General features: G+C 40.2%; 1 protein-coding gene across 1 annotated transcript; it reads right to left on the bottom strand.

Annotated features, from left to right (window-relative positions):
• Nucleotides 1–18,852: 18,852 nt before the first annotated feature.
• On the bottom strand, nucleotides 18,853–25,633 carry LOC147631606 (ABC transporter G family member 22-like). The gene is made up of 10 exons (XM_086808133.1): nucleotides 25,278–25,633; nucleotides 24,625–25,102; nucleotides 24,050–24,165; nucleotides 23,406–23,659; nucleotides 22,485–22,824; nucleotides 21,955–22,296; nucleotides 21,202–21,525; nucleotides 20,331–20,615; nucleotides 19,731–19,838; nucleotides 18,853–19,371 (listed from the first exon to the last, which is right to left on the bottom strand). Exons 2-10 carry the CDS (start codon nucleotides 25,076–25,078, stop codon nucleotides 19,108–19,110), a joined length of 2,487 nt encoding a protein of 828 aa, XP_086664259.1. The 5' UTR covers nucleotides 25,079–25,102; nucleotides 25,278–25,633; the 3' UTR covers nucleotides 18,853–19,107.
• Between the last annotated feature and the right edge of the window lie 861 nt (nucleotides 25,634–26,494).

Here is a 26,494-nt window from a genome sequence, read left to right as displayed (position 1 = left end):
AGCAGCCTACAGTTGCTCTATCGAGTACGGAGGCCGAGTACAGAGGAGCTGCTATGGCAGCATGTGAGGTATCTTAGTTGAAAAAGCTACTTGCAGATTTGGGTCTATCAGTGGATAGACAAGTTGTCATTTTCTGTGACAACATTAGCAGTATACAGTTGGCCAGGAACCCAGTCTTTCATGCTCGTACGAAGCACATAGAGGTCCACTACCACTTCGTCAGAGAGAAGGTCTTGGCAGGAGACCTTGACCTTGTTTATGTCAGCACAGAGGATCAGGTAGCTGACATCTTCACCAAAGCATTGGTTACAGAGAAGCTCCGCAGATTCAGGGCTTCGCTTGGTGTACATGAGATGGAGTTGAGCTCGAGGGGGAGTGTTGAGATATCGAGCTCGTCTAGTGAGGCGGTGGCCACCACTGATGACCCGCCTGGGGGATAGGCCCCGCACTTACACCACTGGCATGGTTGGTGAGATCATGGGAGATATGCGGCCAGTGGGATGACAGGCTGTGTGACAGCCACTCTAGAGACTGGCATAGTTATAGCGCCAGCTCATTTAGTCGGGTTCATACTATAGAGAAACCGTGTATGTATTTGGTTGAGTACCTTTCATATTATTGTGTACTCTTATCTTGTATATGGTTTTGTTGAGTGTTGAGTAGAGAAGAAGAAGATTTTCAGCCTCTCACCTTGTGTGTTCTCTATTAGGGTTTTGTGAGTGTGTGTGTGTGCTTGCAAGAGCTCAAGCTCTCTTCCCCCCTGCATCTTTTCAACCCTTGCGTCTAACAACCAAGCCTTTGTCTCCTGGTCTCTGCTTCTCTTCAGAGGGCGCCCCACTAGCAACCCTCAGTTTCCTATGCTTCACTGCCGCAGCCAACACACACAAAAAACCGGCCACTTCTCACCTATCTTCGGCACTACCAGCCACCTCTGCAGCTGCTTTACGTGCCAGTGACCCTCGAGACGGCCTCCAACTCTGCACTGTGCTCTAGGCTCTCTCTCTGGTCAGCATCGACTCTCTGCCTGCAGTCGTCGCCCACACAAAACCAGCCACTTCACTCTTCAGAGGGCGCCCCACCAGCAACCCTCAACTCCAGCAGCTCTCACTCTCTGTGTGTCGTGACCAGCAGCTTTGCCAACCACAGAGCCTCTGCACAATCTCTTTAGCACCAACACCAACTGCTCAATGCAGCATCACGTTCTCTTGCATCCAGCCCAACCACCCTCAACTTCAGTCACCCCGTCGGTTCCTTTTCAGTGCTCCCTAGTCACCACCACGGCTTCACCCACGCGGCCCACACCAGCCCGTCTCTACAAGACTCCCTCTGTAGGCGGTCCCTCTTGCTGCCACCACCACAGCCAACTAAGGTTAACGCAGCACCATCTCTCTCCCGTCTCGCCAGCTGCCAGTCGCTGTGCCAACCACACACAACAAGGCCACCCTCTTCGCTTAGTCACCGCGAGCAGTCGCCGCTGAATCACCAGAGCTGCCTCTAGCACAAGGCGGCTACCCTCTTCACTACAGCCCTCTCCTTTGTGCCTGTCAGCAGAACCACCCCAGAGGCTCTAGCACAAGGCGGCTCACTGTCTTCGCCGTACGCTCTGCAGCGCCTTAGCAAGCGATCTCTTTCTGGACCCGAGCTCCACTTTTTCAAAGCGGCCACCTTCACTCTCTTCGTGTCTTCGCCAGCCTTCCAGATGGTCTTGCTGGCAGCCAAAAGAACTTCCATGTGGTCATTCCCAAGCTGGCCACACTTATATTATTTTTTTATTTTTTTCCTTTAAAGCCTAGAAGATGGCCACTTAAACAGAGACCCCCAAAGCAACTTTTCAGCTATCCGGCGTCGCCAACAAAAGAAGCATCCATTCTTTCTCAGAGGCGGTCACCTTCACACCAGCTGCCACTTTTTCCCAATCAGTCGGTGCCCTGCATTTGGCAACCACCCGCACACCATACTGCTGCAATAAAAAAACTTCCAAATCTCCAGCATCTGCTCCCAAAAAAAAACGACATGCATACCAGCTCACTGCAAAACCACCCGCTCTGTACATTTGCCAAGGCATTCAGGGCAAAGTTTATTCACAAACCACGCATCCATATGTACACAGACCCAAAACACCTTTCAGATTTTTACCTGACATACTTTGCCCAACCCCTAGCCTGCTGAATCATTCATGATCAGCAGCAAGCAAATGACCACGTTTCCCTCCATCAATCCTTTTAGCATCATACAATGTAACCAAAACATCTCTATTCCATGTGATTAAAGAAACACTATCATCTTCCAAAGGCATAGTTTGCCATCCCACTTCCCACAGCATAACATAAGCACTTCTGAAAATAAAGCTCTTGACATACATACCATCCTACCTCATCTCAATTCCAAAATCACTGATGTAGCCAACACCAATATTGGAGAACCAGTGAAGCAATTCCTGCTGAGGGTAATAAGTGATGAAAGCTTCATCAAGAAAAACCTGCTGTGCCATAACACTTTCCTGTCCATCAACATAAGAAACATCACCATCAAAGCCAACCACTACAGGCAAAACAAACTCCCCTTCAAAAGGCACCATTGCCAAACCATCCACCTCAGTTCCTATATGCTCATCTTTATCAAGGCCAATAAGAAATTCATCTATCACAGCATCCATAATCTCATCCATAGCATCAACATCATCCATAGACTGCTGGTGTTGCTCCTCCTTCATCCATAATCATCCATAGCATCAATTCTGCTCATGGCTTTCTTAACATTAATGCACATCTAATCATCCAACTCCAACTCAGGTTCATCATCCTGCAGACTTTCTATATCCCACTCATCCCATAACGGTACATCATCCAAAGACTTCAAAGCATACTCTTTCACATCACATGCATACCTTTGCTCATGATTCACTTGTACCTCCTCGCATTCTTCCTGTATGACCTCTTCTTGTTGGGAAACCTCATCACTAAGCACTTCCTCATCAATAACCAGGGCATCCATGTTTGCATCCTCCTCACTGGTGGATGAAGTGTCTTCTGTTCCTTCACTAGTAGTGGTGCTACTAGTCGTATCATCAACACTCGAATCAGCTTCACTTTCCCTTTCATCATGAACAGGCTTTTGGTTATCCATATTAAACTGTTTTTTATCCCCTCTTCTGTCATACAGAGTAATGACCCCTTTCCTCCAATCTTGAACAGCCTTCACCGCTCTCAGCCATGGTCTTCCCAAAATGATGGGGAATGCACCCATTCCTGCCGGCATAACATGACAATCCACAAGCACCTTTACATCAAAAGCTTGCAATTCTAACTCTTTGATCATACCTAAGCATTTGACCTTCTGGTGATTGGCCAGCCAAATACGAAAACCAGACGCTTCAATAAAATTAAGACCAAGCCTCTCCACAGCTGCCAATGTGATTACACAAATTTGTGCACCACCATCTATGTATGCTTCTCCCAGATTCTTCCCTTTGTACCATACATTCACCACAGGACATATATCAGGCAACTCTTGAACAGATAAAACAGTCATCAGCGGCAGCAGGTTCCTTCTCTCTCGGGTTCACAAGTCTTTTCCACTGACGCTTCAAGTTGGGAGCTAACTCTATCAATTGCCCAAAAGTAATATTAGCTTTCCTTCCAGCCATGTCCTCCTGCAAATTGTAGCTATCCTGCCCAACCCCCAGCGGAAAATCAGTCACCTGAAACTTCCTACGAGACTTTCTCTTCTGCTTGACCTTTACATATCCTCCTTCCTTCACTTTACCTTTCTTCTTGATGGGTCCTACAGCATCCCTGCTTTCCCTTTCCTGTGGCATCCGTTTCCCCAAAGGCATCACATCTTCTTCCGTTTCCTTTGTCTTCTCAAGGGTGACCACATCTATCACCTTAGTTTTACCTTTCTCCTCATTTGTCAACCCACTGGTCCCTGCTTCACCTTTTATTTCAATTCCATAATCATTTTCCCTATTGGGAATCTGAGAGGGTAAGGGATACATATCACCTCCCATTCATTGAGGCTTATCACAATCTGTACTTAGATGTCCAAGTTCACCACAATTCCAACATGTAGGAATGAACCGTCTACCCCTGCCAAAACCACGGCCACTTCCATAGCGTGCTGTCTGCTGCTGCTGACCTTCAACCCCTTCCTGATTATAACCTCTACCTCAGCCACGTCCACCACCTGTGTTCTCCATCATTTTCAAACTCAGATTCTTCATACAATCCACCATTTGTCTCATGTCCTGTTGAAGCCTTTCATCAGAAGCTGTAACAGCTGTGGGTGCTACCTTTGTCCCCTGTGGTGTGGCATTATTCACCTGAGCTTCTGTCGGTTGCACTCTTTCCAACACGGTTCTCATCGGTACCGCTTCTACCCTTCTCATTTCAGGCCTCACTGCCCCACTGGAACCATCCCCAGCTGGTTCATCCGTTGCAATTTCCAATCCTTTGATTCAGCAATCTCCACTGCATCCTCATAAGACCTGGGCTTCTTTAACTCAACCTTCCAGCGAATACCTCCCTTCAATCCTGCAATAAAACGATCCTTCTTCATCATGTCTGGAGGTACTTGATCCTCCCCCAAAGCCCTGCACAAAGTCTCCCACAACAAAGAGAATTTCTTCACATAATCCTCAATTGGCTCCAATTCGCCCTGTATCAACCCCTGCACTTCATGCCAAACCCTATCTGGATCCTCAATCTTCTTGAACCTGTTCAAAAGTGCAGTCTTCAATCCATCCTCAGTCATTGGAATGCGTGGCTCAGCATCCTTTAAACGACTCCTCATAAGCTCTGTAGTACCAAATCCTTGCATCCCCCTTCAAGCATATATTCAGCAACCGCAATACCTGTGCCGGCTCATTGATGTGGTTGCTTATGCATGCAACCTCCATCCTTTCCAGAAAATCTGCCACATCTTCATTAGGACCACCAAAAAACTCCGGATATGACATCATTTTGATCCCCAAGCTTCACCTTCAAACCAAAAAAAAAACTGGAAACACCTTCCTTCAATCTCCTACTCTGGGGCATACACCCTCGTAAGAGAAATACCTGAGCTCTCCTCAGTGGGGGCACACCATCCGACCAAACCCATCGCTGGCCACGTATGATCCCACAATCTCCTGAAAAATCATCATGGAGACGAAACTAGTGTTGCACAAAATGTGCATCATGTGAACGATCATCACTGATATAGAAATGATACTCTCGAATAATGACACGGGTCTCAGGGGTACTCGCTATCCCATCTACATGAGCATCTGCATGTCGATAGCTAGACCATAATAGCAACCTGGTGAGGTAAGCAATACAGACGTTAAAGACACAAAAAATCAAATAAGTAATGTAGCTCAAACACGAAACAAATATTATGAAATATAACCATTACCTGCTCCGAGAAGTAATACTCAGATTGTATCTCCTGAAAAAGGTGTGAAGGTATAGTTCTCTGCAAAATCAATCACAGAGATGACCACACCAATAGGAAACTCTGCCAGGCATGCTCGGAACTGACGATCCTGCCACTTGGCACAATGACTGTGCCGTATATAGGGGTAGATTTGCTCCCTAAATGTGGTTGTGAAAGTGACAACGTGGTGTATGTTTGTCCACGAGCTGCAACTTCCTGGACTATCCCCCACCACTCTGGAGCTGGTGTGTCACATACTCATAATGTTGCCATGCCACTATCTCTTGGTCACTTGCATCAAGATCTACCATCTGTAGATGTGCAAGTGAACCACATGATGTGCAATTGCTCTCCACACAAGGCATCCTATGGAACTGGGCATCCTCCGTGCGTGCACACAAAAGAGAGTGGATGAAATCAGGAGGACTACGAGGCAACTCTCTATGCCCACTAAGAGAACGGAACACATCATAAAAAAGTTTGAACTCAACATGGTAGCGACAACAACATGTGTCACGCTGACGTGAGTACCTCACAAACCAAGGCTTACACCCCTCAAATGACCTTTGCCCATTTTTAAGCTCTGGATACGAAGCCACAAACTGAGAATACAACTCAATTTGGGTCATTTCAAGAAAGCAAGCACCGTGCTCAATGAACACTCCTCTTGTCACTCTCTTATGCAAAGCTTTCTTGAAAACTGGTGAGGCACGACAATTCTCCTCCCAAAAACTTTCTATCAAGGTTCTAGTGGTTTCATCTAGTAGGCGATCATGCCTAGCTTCACGACCACTACTCGCCCACAAAGCACCAACCTCATTGGCATCTAAACTTTGTCGCCTAATAGACCCAACTCTAAGTGCGTGTGGTGCTATGGAAAGGATGCGAGATGTGGCACTAACCTTACCCTTCATTTGGGAGCTACTTATGGCTGCCACAATAGCCCGTCGAGTAGCCAAAGCATCCGCAGAGTTCCTCTTCTTGTTAACTATATAGGAATGACAAACACTTTGTAGCCCCGCCATGCCAGCTCTCCTCTCTCTTCGACCTCCAATGTCGGAAAGTGCCCTGCAGAGTTGGCCACGTTGGGCAGATCAATCAAAGCATCAAGCACACATGCTTGTGATGAAGGCGTGAGGTCTTTGAAATAGGAATGGAAGATTGCATGGGCACGACGATGTGCCCCTGACTTTGATAGTTCTTTCCTATCCACACTAGGGGCACCCAGGGGGGGTGGGTTCTTGTAGAAGAGAAGGGGACTCAGGAAGGGCGGGTTCATGTGGATTATCTAAACTAAGGGGTAGTGGGGGGGACGAGTGCGGAGGGAGAGAAAGTGGAAGAGGAGGAGCAAGGCTTAGATCATCGCCCAACGGAAGGTGTTGCTCGTTGACGTGCTCTCCACTCTCTCTTTCTCTCACGAGCTACCCTTCTCCTCTCCTCCTCTTGAACTTGGTGGACGGGGGGAAGTCTAGTCCTATCACATTTCCGACTCCTACGACTTTGAGAACCCATTCTCAAGGAAGCTAAGAGAGAAAATATTATAAAGGCTCAACGATGGGATAGTACTAGAGATAAGTGTGGGATAGTACTAGAGATGTGATTATATAGGAAATATAGGTTATCCACTTCAAATCTCATTGGATTTCCTATCTAAGATTGATTGGATAATTAAGATAAACATAAAGATAAACTATTATCCACTTAAAAATTAATATTATTAATAATATTTATTAATCAATCTAAATATTTATCATTACTAGATATATAAATATATCTTTAAATTTATCTTTTATTTTATAATTATACAACTGCTTTTTTTAATAAAGTATTTTTTTCAAATTTTATTCAAAGGTTTATTCTACATAAAGTATTTTTTTAAAATTTTATTCAAATGTTTATTCTACATAAAAATTTTTCAAGGAATATTAAATTAAAAAATTTATTTTTTAAATTAAATAATATGAACTTTAATAATATTATTATTGATCTAATCCCAAAATATAATCCTTTAAAATTAGTGATTTTAAATTCTTTTATTTAATAAGTTATATATATTTTATTATTTAAAATTCTATATTCTATTTCTCTAAATTACTAAATTAACTTTTTCAAAAATATGTTTTTGAAAAAAAAAGGGGAGGTGGGAAGGAGGTGCCACGTGTCACATGCGTGCATGATGTGGCATGCCATGTCACCAAGTGCGAGGTGGCATGCAAAGGTGGCAAGAAGATGTGGCATTAATGATAACTAGGATGATGAGGTGGGGAGTCAACTAGGTTGACCATGTTGACATGGAGGGTGGAGGTGGCAAGCTGAGGTGGCAAGCTGCTTATGTGGATCCTCTTGAAGCTCATGTGGACATAAAGTGGCATGCATATATAAGATTTGTGCCTACCCAAGCCTCACACATGGAATGAAACCTAAGCTTTGAAGTTTACCAAGCCTAGATTTCCAAACCTAACTAGGATTAGTTTTAGACTTGAAAAGGGGAGAGTGGACACAATATGGAAATTTTCACTTGGGGGGATTGAAAATGGACCTTCCCATAATCAAATTAAGCTAATTTTTTTAATAAATTCATGGCAACAAGAGTATTGATCCCTAGAGTTTTTAGATTTAAAGATTGAATATTTAATTTTCTAGAATTAAATTACAATTGATTCAATGGGCCTCTGATAGTCATAACAAATTTTCCAAAGTAAATCTACAAAAATCCAACTGTTAGATTTGTAACTTTACCTTATACCCATATTATACTAATCTTTCCCAATCTAATCATCACTAGATCCATACAATTTGAGCATTTTAAATGGTAGATGTGGTGGGAGGATAAAATAATATATTTTTTAACAATTCTAATACCTTTTAAATAATATAGAAAATAGTAGAACACATCAAAAATTACTCGATAAATCAAGTTAAGCTCTATGTTATTTGTATTTGTGATATGCAAAGTGGGAACATCATATGAGTAATAATGTAAAAGTTATAGGCAATTTACTCACATTCACTGTACCTGTCTAAACCTACGACAGGGCCTGTATACAAACTTGGTTCCCAAAGAAAAGGGGATTTGAAATTATTGGATATTTGATCAGATTATAGTTTTAGGTGCCCAACTTTGCATATGATGTTTCATTAGAAGACCTTGAAGTGAAACTCCTTGGCTAACTAGGAGAGATTGGCTATTCTTCTTGAAAAAATGCCTGTTTTCCAGCTAAAGCCAAGGGCGCCCAGCTAATGCCTATTTTCCAGCTAAAGCCAAGGGCGCCCAGCTAGTGCCTGTTTTCCAGCTAAAGCCAAGGGCGCCACTACATGAAACTAGATAACCTCATCTTGCAACCACCCAAAAGTTATGGAAATAATGAGTGGTTAGGGATGGGTATTTAATGCCATTGTTTCCTTCCTCGTCGCCATCTGAGAAATTCTACATGTAGCCCTCTCTTCCCCTATTATTTGTGTTGCGAGTTTGATATCTATCTCTTCCTTTTCCCAACACACCCATCTTGTTTTGGGCCCTTTCTTCTTTTGGAAATTTAACAATTTGGGTAACATTTGCTCTTCCTTTTCCCAACACACCCATCTCATTTTGGTCCCTTTCTTCTTCTAAAAATAATTTTAGAAATTTACCAATTTAGGTAACATTTGCTCTTCCTTTTCCCAACACACCCATCTCATTTTGGTCCCTTTCTTCTTCTAAATTTACCAATTTAGGTAACATTTGCTCTTCCTTTTCCCAACACACCCATCTCATTTTGGTCCCTTTCTTCTTCTAAAAATAATTTTAGAAATTTACCAATTTAGGTAACATCTCGATTGGGGTTTTTGGTGCTCTTGCCTAGTATAAGACCATGATATTTCTTGAGATTATATCCATTACTGAGGGGTCTACCTTGATTTGAATAATAGAAATGTATCTCCTTCTTTAAAGATTTTAACCTTGCTATTCTTGTCGACTTGCATCTTCCTTCTCTTTTACACTATCTCAACGGTCTAGGCACTAAGTAGTCTTTTTTCATGCAGCCCCTAGCAAAATTGTAGAATTCTGCGGCTCTATGAGTCTTCTAGACTCAACCTTTTTATGATAGCTATCCTGCTATTCTGAGACTAGGCACTAATAATTCCATGGGTACCACTACCTCAAGACCATACACCATGTTGTGAAAGGTGTGTTCTTTCAAAAATTTCACCCATAATGCATAGTGGAGTTTCATGTCCCAATCATTCCTATTCTCATTCATTATCTTGATCAAAATTCCTTTCATGATCATGCTGGCTGACTTGACCTGGCCAGCTACCTGTGGATTTCTTATGCATGACCATGTGTTCTTCCGTTTAGCTTCTTGATCACTGCATTTAGGAGGTTGGTGCCTTGATTACTTACTAGCTCAATTGGGCACCTAAACCTTGTCATAATAACTTTATACAGGAGCTTGGCTCTACCTTTTGCAATCCGTCATTGCCATTTTCTCCACCCATTTGGTGCAATCTGTTGCCACCAAGATGTATTTATTGCAATCCCTCATTGCCATATTCTCCACCCATTTGGTGCAATCTGTTGCCACCAAGATGTATTTATTGCCTATTTTCTAGGCTACAAGTTTGAATGGCCCTACAAAGTCCAAGCCCCACTTGTTGAATGGTTTTAGAGGTAATATGGGTTGGTGAGGCATCCTATCTATTGCATTGGACTATCCCACTCTCTAGCACATCACATTCCTTTATAAATTTGTGAGCATCCTTAAGGGAAAGGGCCACCACAATCCAACTTGGAAGACCTTCTTTCTTGTTATGTCTTCGGGGAAGTGACCCCCACTTATTCCTTGATGTGCTTTGGTGTCCAAGATAGCCTGATGTTCATGATCCGGAACACATCTTCTTAATATTTGGTCTATGTCCATTTTGTACAACTTCCGTGCTATCCTCACATGAATGAGTTTCTCCTCAAGACCAAATTTTTCATGTGCTCTCTATACATATTTTCTAAAAAAGAGAGATCTGCCAAGAATTGCAGCATCTCATCATACTAGTTACTCTTGTCTTAATCTACTGGGAATAGATGTGCATATGGAAAAACATCTTCTACTCCCACAGAGGCTTCACCACACTCTAATTTGGATAAGAAGTCTGCCACCACATGTTCCTTGCCTAGCATGTGCTTGGTGATAATTTAGGTGAATTCCTATGATAACATTATCCACCTTGCCAATTTTCTTGCTAGATATATGGCTCGTTCACATCACCAGGTACAATAATCCCTTGTGATCCACATGAAATTCAAACAGGTGTCCCAACTAGTAATGCTTAAACTTGTTGGTGGAGTAGATCATTCCCAATGCTTCCTTGTTGTATAATAATGTCTTGTGATCCACATGAAATTCAAATAGGTTTCCCAACTGGTAATGCCTAAACTTCTTGGTGGAGTAGATCATTCCCAATTCTTCCTTCTTTGTGGGTGGTGTAGTAGTTCCTCTCTGCCTTTGCAAGTCTTCTACTTGTATAATACACTGGCCAGAACCAACCTTTTTGTGCTTTCCTACATTAATGCACTCCCAATTACTACATCTAATGTATCCACAAATATATGAAAGATTAGCTCAAAGTTGGGTTACCTACTGTTGCAAGATGGGTACAAATTCTAACATTTTATTCAGATTTTGGAATGCCCCTGGACATCTTCGAGACCAAGTATACTCAGTGTTTTCTATAGTCAAGCAGTATAGTGGTGTTGTTAAATCTACTAAAAATATGAGGAACCTACTATGACACTTGATTTGGACAAGAAATTTGGATTGTTTTCTATGTTTCTTAGTGCTTGTAGCTTCAAAATCACCTCCACCTTGGTTGGATCCACACTGCCAAGCCACTTCCCAACACCACATAGCCTAGTAGGGCTCCACTAGTCTCACTACAAATGCACACTTTGTTGTTAGTCTTTCTTTTTTGCACTTTTCTAGACATAGCATCAGGTCATGCAAATGTTCAATCTTCTTTCCAAACACACTAATATCATCAACAAACACCCTCCTGAATGTGGTGAGATATTCCTCAAATATTTCTTGTACCATCCGCCGTTGGAAAGTTGATGTGGTGCATTCCCAAGGCTTAAATTCATTATATTTGATGCGAATGCTTCCCATTATATGATGAATTCAATGGTTTCATGATCTTTTGGATCCATTTGGACTTGGTTGTAACCACTAAATGCATCTAGGAAGGAGGACATCTCATGTCCTTCTACTGCATCCAGAAGTGAGTCAATAAATGGCAGCATAAAGGGATGTGCATTTGTTGTAACCACTAAATGCATCTAGGAAGTAGGACATCTCATGTCCTTCTAGTGCATCCAGAAGTGAGTCAATAAATGGCAACATAAAGGGATGTGCATTTGTGGCTGCATTCAATTTTATGTAATTGCTGTAGACTCTCATCTTCCCATTATTTTGGCATTACTATAGACTCTCATCTTCCCATTATTTCGGCACTGTCAAAATGGGTGACAACAATTTTGTTTTATCAATGGGATAAATTAACCTTACCTTGAGCAACTTGTCTATTTCTTCCTTTACTTGTCTTATATAGTATGGGTTCATCATTTTGTACCTATTCTATTTGGCACTGCAACTTATTAGGGGTGGAATGGACTATGAAAGGACCTCTTTAGTCCCTTTTCTAATGAGAAAAGATTTGAGGTGAACCAATAGGAGAGAGGTGATGTGCACATTTTTAAAAGTCTACTCAAACCTCATTGGGGAGGAGATTTTGGGCTGGTCCCCCACTCCCTAGGCTTGTCTCCCCACTCTTCCACTTACCCCCCCTAGGTGATGTGCACATTTTTAAAAGTCCACTCAAACCTCATTGGGGAGGAGATTTTGGGCTGGTCCCCCACTCCCTAGGCTTGTCTCCCCACTCTTCCACTTACCCCCCTAGGTCTAACACTTTACCCCCCACCACCCCCCAACAAAAGAGAGTAGAGAGGTCCCACATTTGGACTCGCGCAAAAGTGGCCCCAAAATTTATTTAAAAAAGCCCAACTAAAAAACGTCCCCCTTCCCCTCTGAAGTCCCTCTTGCACCAATATATGGTCAAAACAATATTTCCAAGCGTCTTTACCCATAGAAATCATCCATTCTCTCAACAATTTTCTTCATTATTCTCCAACCTCTAATATTGTGTGACATGCATAGAAGATTCAATTTCTTGGAATCTTGTTTGTTTTCATTTGTATCTAGTCTATTTGTAGATCCAACATTAGGTGTTTTTAGACTTTTGATCTCCAATGGCTTCCATAGGTTCACAAAGATGTCCTAGAGACTCTATTACTTTAGTTATTCTTCACAATGTCAAAGATGATAATGGTCACGCATTAACATTCAAGAAGGACTCTTGGGTATACATGTAGCCTCGGGTAGCCATCGTGGTGTAATAGAGAATCATTGGAAAAGGAAATCTACTTGGGTTTAAGGAAACAAGGAGGGAGAACGATCTAGTGGCTATCGTGCAACATGTCTTCACTGCTCATGACTTAAAACTTGGTCCCAACATTAGGAATCCTATCTTCCCTTGTAATTGTATGCCTTTAAATGTTTTCAACATGTCTTCACTGCTCATGACTTAAAACTTGGTCCCAACATTAGGAATCCTATCTTCCCTTGTAATTGTATGCCTTTAAGGAAACAAGGAGGGAGAACGATCTAGTGGCTATCGTGCAACATGTCTTCACTGCTCATGACTTAAAACTTGGTCCCAACATTAGGAATCCTATCTTCCCTTGTATGCCTTTAAATGTTTTTTCAAGCTGATATTAGTATTGTTAACTCTAATATTATTTGACAATTTTGCCTATGGTTTTCCTAAATAGATATTTCTCTGAAACTTGGTGGAAGACCAACCCATGATGAGGTTGACAGGGTTATTTGAGGCTTTTCACGTGATTGTGGGCGAGCTTGTGTTTGCTGGGAGTGTATCTCTTTTAAGTGACAAAATCTTTTTTTACAAGTTTAATTATGTTATTCCTACTACTGGTTAATGAATATGGTAGTCTAGAATCAGCTCTTGGTCCTTCTTTGGGTTCTTTAGAATGGCCTATCCTATCCCTGATAAGTGGTCTATAGAACTCTTGAAATCCTGGATGATGTCTGATATCCATAACTTCCTTATATTCTCAAAAGCTTTAAGGTCTATTGGTCTATCTTGGATTGTGCCAATTCATGTTTTTGTTCATATTTTTCAACTCTTGAACCCACATCGAAGCCCCTTCATGTTCATTTGTAAAGAGGTCAAAGAGCACTTCTTGAAATCTATCTTAGAAGAAGAAGGTTGGGAGAAAGTTGATGGAATACACAAGGGTGATTTGTACTCTTGTAGGGTGGCTACATCAAGTATCATGTTTCCATATTTGATAATGCACTATACATTGTACATACGCTTCTACTACTGACATTGGATGAAGAAAGACAACACTTGGATACCATTGGAGTCCAAGGTATATATACCTTGGGACACCCATATATCTCCAAGTGAACATGCCGGGACTATAGAGCTAGTTTCAATGAATACTTGTGATGGAGTTTATTCAATGTTCAAGATCATTTTTTTAATGGGTGCACCTGAGTTAGAGAATACAAGTTATTGAGTAGCACATAGAAAGGTTGGTGATTCTTTGAATTGTTTTTAGTGAGTTTGATTTTCTTTAGCATTGGGATTATTGTCTTATTCACACATATTCTTTGCTTGATAATAAATAGGTGAGCAAATGTTTGGAGAAAACTTTCATGTTTTCAAACTATTTGAATGTCCTTGATGTTGTTTTGTAAACAAGAAATCCTTGACTATGTAAAATGTTTTTCTTTTTCGGACACCATGTACAAGATGAAAAAATGGCTTCTGTTAATATCTTTCCTTTTTCTCATATTTTTTTTCATTGTCAAACAACTTTGAGATCTTGATTATATTTGTATCAAATTATATTATTTTATAAATTTTAATTATAGTTATGTTCACATGTACTACATTGGGCACCTAGTATGAGCATGCCCACACCCTAAAAGGTCTAGAAAAGGGAGAGTGTCCTGGTTCATTTTTGCTTATTCTTATTGACACTTTGTAGAATTCTCTAACCACTCCTCACTTTCTATTTACCTTTCGACTACTCTTAGCCATGGACAACTCTCCCTTTGACAAATTCACTCAATTTCTAGCTCAAATTGAGTGGAAAGGAAGAGAAGAGCTTTATTGCATCTTCAATCAAGAAGTTAATTTCTTTGACACTATCTCATGGCACACATGCGACTTAGACCCACATATTAGCTATGTGAACGAGCACATCAAACCTTTTGTTATGCAATTCAAAAGGACGGATGAAAATTGGGTCCCTTGTAACCTCCTCATCCACATCAATGCAGAGCTTGATTTTCCACACGTAGACTTACATGCCTAATGGAAAATCTGATAGCAAAACATGTCAAAAAGTTCTTGACAAAGAAGATCAAAGACTTGGGATACTTCAACATTGGCAAGCAATTTATTAGTTGGACAACTATCTTAATTTTGCTGCTAAATGAGGTAGAACATCCCCCCAAAGTAGAAATAACCCCTTTTATCAAAATTGGAGGGGGGGTATATCTAAAGGATCTACTAGATCCTAGCCCACAACCAATCGATCTAGTGGTTAAGGAGCTGGACTTGGGGTATATCTAGCATATCTAGCGGATCTAGTAGATCCTAGCCCCACAGCTAATAGATCCAGTGGTGGACTGAGCAGAGAGAGAGAGAGAGAGAGAGAGAGAGAGAGAGAGAGAGAGAGAGAGAGAGAGAGAGCAAGCTTGGAGTTGGCATTGGTGACACGGATCCAATTCTAGGAAAATATAGTTAAAAGAAACTTGCAAGAATTCGATTAAATCAAACCAAATAATTAATCAAAAATCACATGTTCAATATTTGAGTGAATAACCAATAATACTTTCCTCACAAATCATGACTCCAAGATTGGGTGACACGGATCCAATTCTAGGAAAATATAGTTAAAAGAAACTTGCAAGAATTTGATTAAATCAAACCAAATAATTCATCAAAAATCACATGTTCAAATTTGAGTGAATAACCAATAATACTTTTGCTCACAAATCATGACTCCAAGATTGGGTGACACGGATCCAATTCTAGGAAAATATAGTTAAAAGAAACTTGCAAGAATTTGATTAAATCAAACCAAATAATTCATCAAAAATCACATGTTCAATATTTGAGTGAATAACCAATAATACTTTGCTCACAAATCACGACTCCAAGATTGGGTGCAATCATCCCCCCTCATATGTGTGACCTCTCCCACACACATGAGTATTTATGCAATACTTTATTCCAAATTAGGCCATAGCCTCCAAAAATACAAAACGGTGCTTTTCTTGCACGACACTCTCTTATGCTCAAAATAGAGTGTCCATAAATTGAGGCTAGGGTTTAAAGCATATAACGCTTTACAAAATATTAAAGTTCAAGTCTATGCTTGATAAACTAAGGCTTTCCAAAATAAATCAAAATGTGCACAAGCTAGTACATGTATATACAATGCTTGTTTACAAAAATGTGTGCCAAGTAGTAATTATATACAAATTCTCCTCAATTTTTAGAATCCTCTTCCAACAATAAATTGGTAAAAAAATATTTCATAAGTATACAAAACATAACCACACACATGTTTGCCAAGCGTAAGTAACCCGAGAATCATCCTTCCATATAAACTAACTGAAAACAAACATTGGAGGCCCCAACCGTATGTCGATATACACCAAATGTATTGATATTTATAATGGAATAACTCATGATATTAACATGATTTGGTTTGATGCTGCAAAGATAATCCAAGCATCCCTAAACTATCTAAGAGAGTAGAATAATATTTTTAAGAGGGCTTTGAATATATTCCCATAACATTCCCTCTTGCTTGAGTTTGCAATTGCTCTCAATTGCGGGTTTGTTGAAAAGAACGGAGGATCTCAGGGAAGACACAAAAATATTTCTCAAGCACCCATCTTGCATCTTCACGAGGATGATTTTGGAAAGTCACTAAATATTGGATATATTGATTTCCATTATGAGTTGATGTAATCTGATGATCAATGATAGTATCTGGAAGAAAAAAATCTTTCTCACTCTAAATAAGAGGTGGTTCCTCATATAAAGGGTGAGTGGGAAGTGGTCCCTTGAAAGGTTTTAACAAACTCACATGATGAAATAAGTTATGAATCTGCCAATGAGAAACTGATTCAAGTTTATATGCAACATCATTAATTTTATGAATCACCTTAAAAGGTCCATAAAATCTTAGGGCAAGCTTAACAAGCTGGAAATTTTTCAACACTCTTAAGTCGACGTTTTTAAATTCTCAAAAGTACATATTAATCTCCAATTTTAAAAGATATTGCTTTACGTTTACCGTTTGCTTTTTTACCATGTTGTTCTTGAGCATGAGCAATAGAATGTTTTATATCATTCAAAATGCTACTAAAACCGATAGTGAGTTGATCAGCAGCTCGATTTTGTGGGAAAGTCTAGTTGCCGGAATAAGAAAAGGTTTTCCATACATAATTTTGAAAGGTGCTCGACCAGTAGCCGAATGAGGAGTAGTAAGAAAACTAGAGAAGATGAATGTACTTAGAGACAATTTGGATTAAACTTAGAGAATACTATGATAGTACTATTAGTAACCTCGGTTTGTCAATTCATTTTCGGATGGAAAGCTATGGAGACCTTAGTACCTAAGTTGGAGAAAAGAGTGATCCAAAAGTTACTACAAAACCTTGAGTCTCTGTCTCAGAAACAATGACTTTTGACAATCCGTGATGTCCAAAGATTTTTTTGATAAACATAATCGCGGCTTGCTGAGAAATCAAAGTTTTCTTAGAAGGTAAGAAATATGCTTGCTTACTTAATATGAGTCGATGTAGTAGGCAAACCTGTAACAAAGTCCATAGATATTTGTTCCCAATTATCATTAGGGATTTGTAGAGGAGTAACAAATCCTTGGGTCTTACCTTTGTAGCTTTTAATTTTCTGACAAATAGAACATTCAGCCACAAATTTTTCTACATATTGTTTAAGATAAGGCCAAAAGAATTCTTTAAAAACTAATTGTAGAGTAACTAAAACACCTCGATGATCCATATATGGTGGTTGATGCATTTCCTCCAATATGAACTATCTGAAAGATTGTGTAATACTTTTGGAAGAAAAGATAATCATCATGGCATGAATAATCACCAATAGGGTTCCAATAATTGTCTCTAAGTTTAATCCAAATTTCAGCAAAATTTGGGTCCTTATCATAGTATTCTCTCATAGGACTCAATGGTTCACTTTGAATAACAGAAATGTTGTAACACTAGGACGTCTGCTTAAAGCATCTGCCACTACATTTTCTTTGCCTGGTTGATATTGAATCATGGGTTAAAAGCTTTGGATAAATGAATCCCATTTGATATGTCGATCAGAGATCAATGGTTGGGTCAACAAATGACGAATGTTGTGCTGCTCTGTCTTGATTAAGAATTCAAATCCCATTAAATAATGTTTCCAAAGTCTTAAAGCATGCACAACAACAACTAATTCTTCATCATATGTACTATAATTTCTTTATGTTGGTTTAAGCTTATGGCTTTCATAAGCAATGGGATGTCCATCTTCCATAAGAAGAACAGCACCAAAGCCTTGTCCACTCGCATCAATAACTACAACAAAGAATGGTCGTTGAAAATATGGTAGTGTAAAAAATGCAACATTATTATGCATTAAAAAAAGTTTAAAATATATAAAAGCAAGAGGGACTAGTGAGACAACTATTTTCCTTTAATGTCGTTTTGAAAGAATCACAAATCTTTAAATGAATCATGAGCCCTTCATAACCATGTGAGAAAACAAAACTAAAGCGGAGTGAGCCAACCACCAAGGGATAAAGATGGAAATAAACAAGACCAACCTTTTTTGTGAATGTATAAAATGTATTCGGTGAGTCATTTTCTTTTAAAATTAGATTTCTTAATCGAGTAAAACATAGTGGGTGAATCCTTTTTTTTTAAGATTAGATTTCATAATCAAGTAAAAGTAATGGGTGAGGTGAATCTTTTTCTTTTAAGATTAGATTTCTTAATCGAGTAAAACTATTCCTCCGGCATGTGTTTATTCTACAAGATGTGATGTGATGTCAAGGTAGGCAACAAGATGTGATGTCATGTCAAGGTAGGCATTACAAATACTTTATCTAGATTCTCTTTTGTAGAAAAGTGTTCTTGTAAGACCAACAAAGGTAAGGGTTTGTTTTGATAGCTCATATTGGAAAATATTGCCTAAAATTTAAAGAATTGGGTTCTTGAATCCATTTTAAAAGATCAATGTGGGCGTCCATCATATTCACTTTTCTGTGAGATAGTGACTTGGTTATTTTTATCAAAATTGCTTGATTAGACCCATCATTATTGTCACTCCAATCCTTTTGTTAGAGTCGCTAAATTTTTGAATTTAAAGAATTGTGTTCTTGAATCCATTTTAAAGATCAATGTGGGCGTCCATCATATTCACTTTTCTTTGAGATAGTGACTTGGTCATTTTTATCAAAAGTGCTTGATTAGACCCATCATTATTGTCACTCCAATCCTTTTGTTAGAGTCGCTAAATTTTTGTGACTTCTTGCACCCTCTAAGCAGCCGTTCTCATGCGACGAAGAGCAATGTATGCAAAAAGACGGTATCCAACGACCATAACCAACATGGCTAACATTGCCTTCACACCACCATGCAAAGATGTATTGTGTAGAGTAGGGGATGTTTCTATGCTTTGGCAACCACCCTCACTTGTGCAATTGTATGATTTGTCATTTGCATATTGGACTTGGATTAAAATGTTGTAGGTGTGTGCTTGGAAAGAGAAGTACTTGATCCAAGCAACAAAAGGTGGAATATACTGCAAACAAAAATACAATATCAAAGTTATTTACTTGAAGATGTAAAATCAAGAACTACTAAAACAACCAAAACAAACTCCTTTGAGATTAATCATAATATTCATGAAAGACCAAGTTAAGATTATTGCAAAAAATCATGGAGAAAAACATAGTGATACTAGCATACTCCATTAGGATGTGTTTTTTATAATAGAAGAATTCTTTAAACATGTGGTTGATGTACTCATTAGGAAAGAACTTCAATATCAATCAAAAAGAACAAAAGCAAAGCATACAATGTCATGCAAAAGTGACGTATAGAAAAGTTTAAAAAATTACTAGAAGTTAGGTGGTGGGATCCAAGGAAAGAGAGTAGCACCTTCACAAAGAAGCCTCCAGTTAGCATGAAAGCTAGGATTGCTACAGAAGCAAAAGTAGTTGCTTTTTGTACATCCATCATGGCAGCACCAATAAACAACCCAAAACTCTGCAATATAAGATTTGAAAGCAATTGTGAATACATATCAAAATGTCTAGTTATCCCACATTTTTACAATTATCACATTATAAACTATGTATAGCAATCATTAGTGTTTATGCCATTTGCACTAGCCTAGAATGGCCACATGAAAGTGCTAGACCATTTTAATATGTGGATTCTATCTATTAGCTTTTCAATGATTGATTAAGTGCTCATAGGATTTGTAATAGCTGCTTAAGTGGCTACATAAATAATCTTTCGTGCATGCATTTATCATGCTTTTCAAGGCCCCATATGACAACCATTTTCTCACCAATTAAGTGTAAACTTGAGTGGCTACATAAGGTTATATATCATGCATGATGTATGCTCTTATCCTATTTTTATGCCAATTGAAAAACGATCCATGATCAAATCTAAAAATACCATTACGCCATTGATAACCAAATTTCCACATACACTACCAAAAGCAATGAAAACGCTTACACAAATAGTTACCTGAGATGTGATCACTGTGAGGAAGATTGTAAGAAGGGTCAAGAGAAAAGCAGTGGCAGTTCTTCGTAGATTGGTCATGAAATACAAGATGGCCATAAACACAAAGGGGAGTGCTAGATCTAGGGGAAGGTCACCTAGAGTGCGAGCCATGAAATAAGCACTCAAGCGATACATGTCTGAAGCACGTTCTTTGGCTAACATTGCCCTTTCGAGTGGGAATGTGAAGATGGCACTGAAGAGTGGAAGGTACCCCCAAAACACTGCCATAAAGAAGATGAGACCCACCTGCCAACAGTTTGTAAATATGTGTAAGAGCATTTATATTCACTTATAATCAAAGCCAAGACTTTCAACACTTTGACATTTACCCATAACTAGATTCTATATTGGTCGTCGCAAAAGTGACCTTGTACCATTTGTTGGGTGGACTAGTGCATTTTTCCTAGAAAGTCCAAGAAGAAAGGAGACTTGTTGGCCTTTGGCCGGTTTTCTGTTCAAACATCTACACATTCATCGGTTTCAAAACTTTTTCAACATCTTAGCCATTAATTTCATTGACTCAAGGCAAGCCGAATTTTCAACCGTATTATTTTTCTTTGATGTGGAAAATACACTAAAGGGCGATACTTTCTTTCTAGGATTAGAGTGGACCATGTAAATGGGAGACATCATGTGGGTTGAATTAATTTTGAGTCCCCTTAAGTTTTTTTTTAAATTATGAAGGATCAATAATAATTATATATATTAACGGAAGCTGTTCAAAAGCTGTTTATCTCCCCTTAAGTTCTTTAATAAGTTATATGGTGAAGCGACTGAATGAAAGATTAGGATGCCATAGAATCGTACACGTGGATGGCTAGGATTAGCTCACCTGATCTCGTAGTTGTGGGGGGGTGGAGTGCTTGGATTTCCACCAAAGGCAACCGGCAAGGAGTGCGGAGGCCACCACCTGTACGATGCGAAGCACGCCAAGGTACTCGTGCTTCCTCTCCTTGAAGCCCCGCACCAGCAGAATCGTAAACTGCTCCCACCACGTTGTCCCCCACATGCGCTTCTGCTGATCCCACGCCGCTCCGCCCTTCTCATCTTCCTCTTCTTCATGGAATATCCCTTGCCGCTCCAGCTTGTCCCCGTCCACTGATTTTGCCATCTTCTCCATGCTAGTTATTTGATTCTCGCAGCACTCCACCAAATACTGTAATCCATCCCCATCCCATCATCAACGCATCCATGCTTAATCCTCATTAATCCAATCAATCTTAACCCTAATTACAGTCCATGATCACGCTACCCAAATGATGCTTACTCCATGCACATTCCATTAGTGAATCGGTTTCTCATGATTCAGCTCTAATCATGAAGCCCGATGGCTTTGGCTAAGATAAATATACACCTTAAAACCATCGATAGATATATGCTACATATATATGTATATATGCGCCATCAATGGGCATTGGATACGTGTATTGTGTGTTTAGTCAATTATGGCTATTTAATATCTAGCCCTCGCCTTAACAATGCAATCAACCAGCCAATAGCATCATTAAGGATTAAGCTAAATGCACGCTAATCCAAGCCATCAAAGCTTTAAACACGACAAGTTGTGATTTGAAATTATAATTACCTTCTTCACGTCCTTTGCAAGGAGGGTAGAGGGGGTTGGAGGAGGTACACTCGTGTTTTCGATGCTGCCGGGCTTAATTTGCTGCTTCGAACAATTGATTTGTTTGATCAGGCTGGAGGGTAGGGAGATATCAGCGGTGGTGCCACAGCAGAGGTCCAATAGGAAGTCAGCTGGGTTCATGGTTATGCAAGGGCAGAAGCCAATGGAATCGAAGTAAGTCATTGCCCCCCTGGCTTCGCCAAAGTAAACCGAATTGCCCTCTGAGAGTAGCAATAGTTTGTCAAACATGTGGAATGCCCTGCTTGATGGCTGATGAATTGTAGTAATTACGCTTCTACCCTCCTGGTTGTGTCATAAACAAGCAATGACCATGTTTAGAGCCAACCTTATACAATGTTTTCAATTAAAATTGGATCCCCCACACTGCAATCCGCGCGCGCGCGCGCACACACGTGATGATCAGAATAATACTTATATGAATTACTGATAGCATACATTAGATTAATCGAGTAGTTTGATCAATAGCTTACATGCGCTATGTTTTGGAGGAGCTTAATTAGACGTAAAGCAGTTGTGGAGTCTAGACCGGAGGTGGGTTCATCCAGGAAGATGAGGGAAGGGTCTATGAGTATTTCTTGGCCAATGCACACTCTTTTCCTTTCACCCCCGGAGACTCCACGCAAGAATTGATTGCCAATGACCGTATCACAGCACCTCTGCAAGCCCAACTGCGCCATCACATTCTCTGCCCTCTCAACTTTCTGTTCTTTCGTCAGCCTCTTGGGGAGCCTCAGGAGTGCAGAGAATGTGAGTGTCTCCCTCACAGTCAAGTGAGGGAACAGCACATCATCTTGGGTGACAAACCCCATCCTGCACATAAAGTTACCCGCCGCATTAATCAAACTATAGCAAGAAAATCATCACTCCTCCACCCATGTATGATTGCTTGCTGCTTAAAACATCAAACTTTCCAAATGCCTGCACGTTACCATCGCTAGCATCCATTTGTGCCAAGCTTAACACCCACATTATTGATGAAGGGAATCATTGCTCTACCCATGCATAATCCCTGAGCAATCTAATTCTTTAAGCGCCAAGCCATTGCTGTATATGCATTCCTTTGTGCAAAGCTCGTGCATTAAAATTCGATGAAACTTGGGCTCGGTCAAGTATGTAAGCATGCATGTATGTAAAAGTTGCTAAAAAGTTATGAATGCGTCAATTGCCAAGCCATCGCTAGTATCCATATGGGCAAAGCTTAAGGGCTCAATCATCAAGTTTAAGGGCTCAATCATCAAGTCTAATGATTCTCTTTGCGGTGCCAGTAATGTTAATCATGTGCACTCGTTATAATATGCCACTTGTATAAGAAGCATTTTAGGGGGGGCAGAGAAAGAAGAAGATGAAGGAATTAGAGACAGCTCCAACAGAATTGATGCTACTTCAGATACCTTCTTTTCAAGTTTTTGGTGTAAGGGAGCTCATTGTAGAGGATTGATCCAGTGACATTTTGGGGATTGGATTTTCTGCTACCCAAGAGGTTGAGGAAGGTTGTCTTGCCACCTCCAGAGGGGCCCATTATAGCCAACATCTCCCCTGAGGCCACACACCCCGTGATGCCATGCACAATCTCCTTCTCCACAGCCACTTTCCCTCTCCACTTGGTTCCCTCTTGGAGAACCACCTTGTACTTCACATCCGTAAACTGCATCCACACAAAGGCAAGAGCTTAAAGAACTAGATTATCCCATACCATAGGTGATCACAAGAGTTAACCCAAAAATATTATCTAGTAAGCCTAACACAAGAGTTAATCCAAAAATATTATCTAAGCCAGCACAAGAGTTCGATAGAATCATGGATTTTTGTTTACATGGAGTGTTAGATAGCATAAGAACTCTCAATGGAGTTGCTAATATACATGATTATAAATTATGTACTATAGCACAATTGAGTTCCATAGATGTAGCTTTGCGTTAAGAAAATGTGCTAGATTAAGGATAACTCCTATTTGATAGAAGGTTTTTCATTAAACACACTTGCACTGCTAATCCTATTGGAATAGCAATTACAAATGTGAAATTTTAGTTAGTACCTTTAAATCGATTCGTAGAGGAGGCTTCTCATCCTTAACAGGCTTGCCAATGTCCACTTCTATGTCTTCAGGCTCTTCTCCTACAGCAGTCACCGCATAAGCTCTGGCAGCCTCCACTGCAAGCAATCATTCGTAATTAGCACATTAAAATTTCTAATTAATCGATGGAGTTCTAACTGCCAGATATCACGCTTTCTCAATAGTAAAACTAGAGTCGGGCAATGACGCATATTTTGCATCATCAAACGCGAAGGAACAAGGATATTTTGCTCAGATAAAGTAAATACTTGCACGTAGTTATGAAACAACAACACTCAGATTATATCAAAACTAAGCAAATATTAATTAGAATTAGTATCCAGCCCGTCTTAAATTGAATGATTGGAACAGGATGACACCATGCACCCATCAATTAGCATCAATATATAATGCTCTCATCACGAATTGTGGTTAATTATACCATAATGCAGCAACGCTAATTACTACAGCACTAAGCAAAGGATTGTTACATTATCTTCCTAATTAGATAGAAAATCAAGGAAACTAATGACTGTTTTGTGGGTTATAATTATTACCGTCTGTGTAGAGATCCGTTTCGGGGATTTGAACAGGGCCGGAAATTGAGAAGGGAATTCTCATCGGGCTAGCATTAGAGAGACGAGCTTCCTCGTAATAGGCATTGTATTGATTTTGCAGCTCATCAGCATCGCTTAATCTCCCACTAATTACCTTTCGCCCACTAGAGAGCGCCCCCTTTAATATGAGAGAAGCAGATCTGCGAGGGCCCTCTAATCCGAGATTAGGATCTATTGATTTTCTTCCAGGGGTTAATGAGCCCCAGCTAGTCGGGGTCGTCGCATCCCAGCCCGGAGTGGCTCGTGGAGTGCCCCCATAGCTTGGAGTACCCCCGTAGCTCGGATAACCATCCACAGATATCCTAATGTTTTCAGGAGGTTTATTGTAATAAACTAGCTGATCATGTGAATAGTAAATATTGCTGTCAGTTGCTGAAGCACTTGATCCTCCCATTTGATGGAAGTAATTGCGATTAACCTGTGACCGGAATATAATAAAGATGAAGCAATTAGTAGAGATTTATGTAATCTAGTTAGTAGCCCATAACCTTAGAAACATGATCTACAAGTACTAGCTGCATATTCCATAACCTTAGAGACATTATTATGGACAATGACAATAATTCCGGAGAAAAATGAAGACGGTTGCTTACAATTGAGCGATAAATTGGAGGGCTGTTATAGGTGCGGTAGACTGAATTAGGCAGAATAGCTTCTTAACGGTTGAGTACTTTTGCGGATTAGTTGCTCCATTGAGGTGAAAATGTGAACTAAAGGAAGGATTAGTGACGGATTAATTGCTGGTAATGTACTTGAAAGTGAGGATGAAGCCTAGGGAGAGACGGGACTTGCTGCTGCTAATAGAGATTAAGAGGTTTCTAATCACGATTGAGGGAGCAAAGAGTTAGTTGGAAGGGTAGGTGTAGGCGGCGGCGGGGGCGAAATATATACACTGCCCAAAGCGAACCATTGCAAGGCACGTGTACACGACATCTCAGCAAAAGGCCCCATTAAAAAAAACAGTTTATCACGTTTTTTAAACTGTCCGTCCGAAAAAAGGGCGTTTGAGCGAACCTTTATTCCGCTGGGGTCATTTCCACGTGTCCGCCAATCCATCGTTTGCGGGGCCTACCAGCGACGGCAAGATTTGCCGCCAGCTCAGCTGAATACGGGCGCTTTGAAATGTGTCGCAAGGCCATTAGTCCACGTGACGGTTGCAACTTACTTGAGTTCCCAATGCCGTCAACGCGCCGTCTAAGTTCGACGTTATTCCCGTGACGCACCCCGTTTTGTTTTTGTCACCCTTCCCAAGTTCCCATCTCCAAAAATTAATCTTCTTTTCTCGACTTTTCTCTAAGCACAAATTAATTTTTCTTTCTCATCCCATAAATCAAAGGCATCTTAGGGTGTCAATTCGGTACAGCATCTCGCTTCAAGGATGCTTGCTGATCATTGATGTACATACTACATACTTCCTTATTCTATAACATAATTATTTTTCTCTCTATTTCAAAAAAGGAATCCTAGGGTGCCTTTAAAAAGGTGAGGAGTCAAAATCCCCACAAGTCTAGAACATCCCATCATAATGTTGAAAATTCTTGCTGATTAGCAATAACTCTTAAATGCATGTTTTGAAATCTATATGTTCAAAGTAAAGGTCAGATGAAAGAAGCTCTAGTAAAAAACCACCATTTTGTGGGTTGGTTCCACTCGCTCTTCTCATGCTTAACCCATCAAAACTCCCCACAAGTCTCAAACATCCCATCATAATGTTGAAAATGTTCTAAATGTTCTGTTGGCTTGTTGACTAGCTATAACTCTTAAAGGCATGTTTGCAAATCTATATGTTCAAAGTAAAGGTGAGATGAAA

The sequence above is a fragment of the Cibotium barometz genome, chromosome 14 (genome assembly GCF_041138505.1).
Source record: "Cibotium barometz isolate CiBa-2024 chromosome 14, ASM4113850v1, whole genome shotgun sequence".
Classification (NCBI taxonomy): domain Eukaryota; kingdom Viridiplantae; phylum Streptophyta; class Polypodiopsida; order Cyatheales; family Cibotiaceae; genus Cibotium; species Cibotium barometz.
The sequence above is the reverse complement of the archived record's forward strand: the minus strand, read 5'-3'. Positions and strand labels throughout refer to the sequence as shown.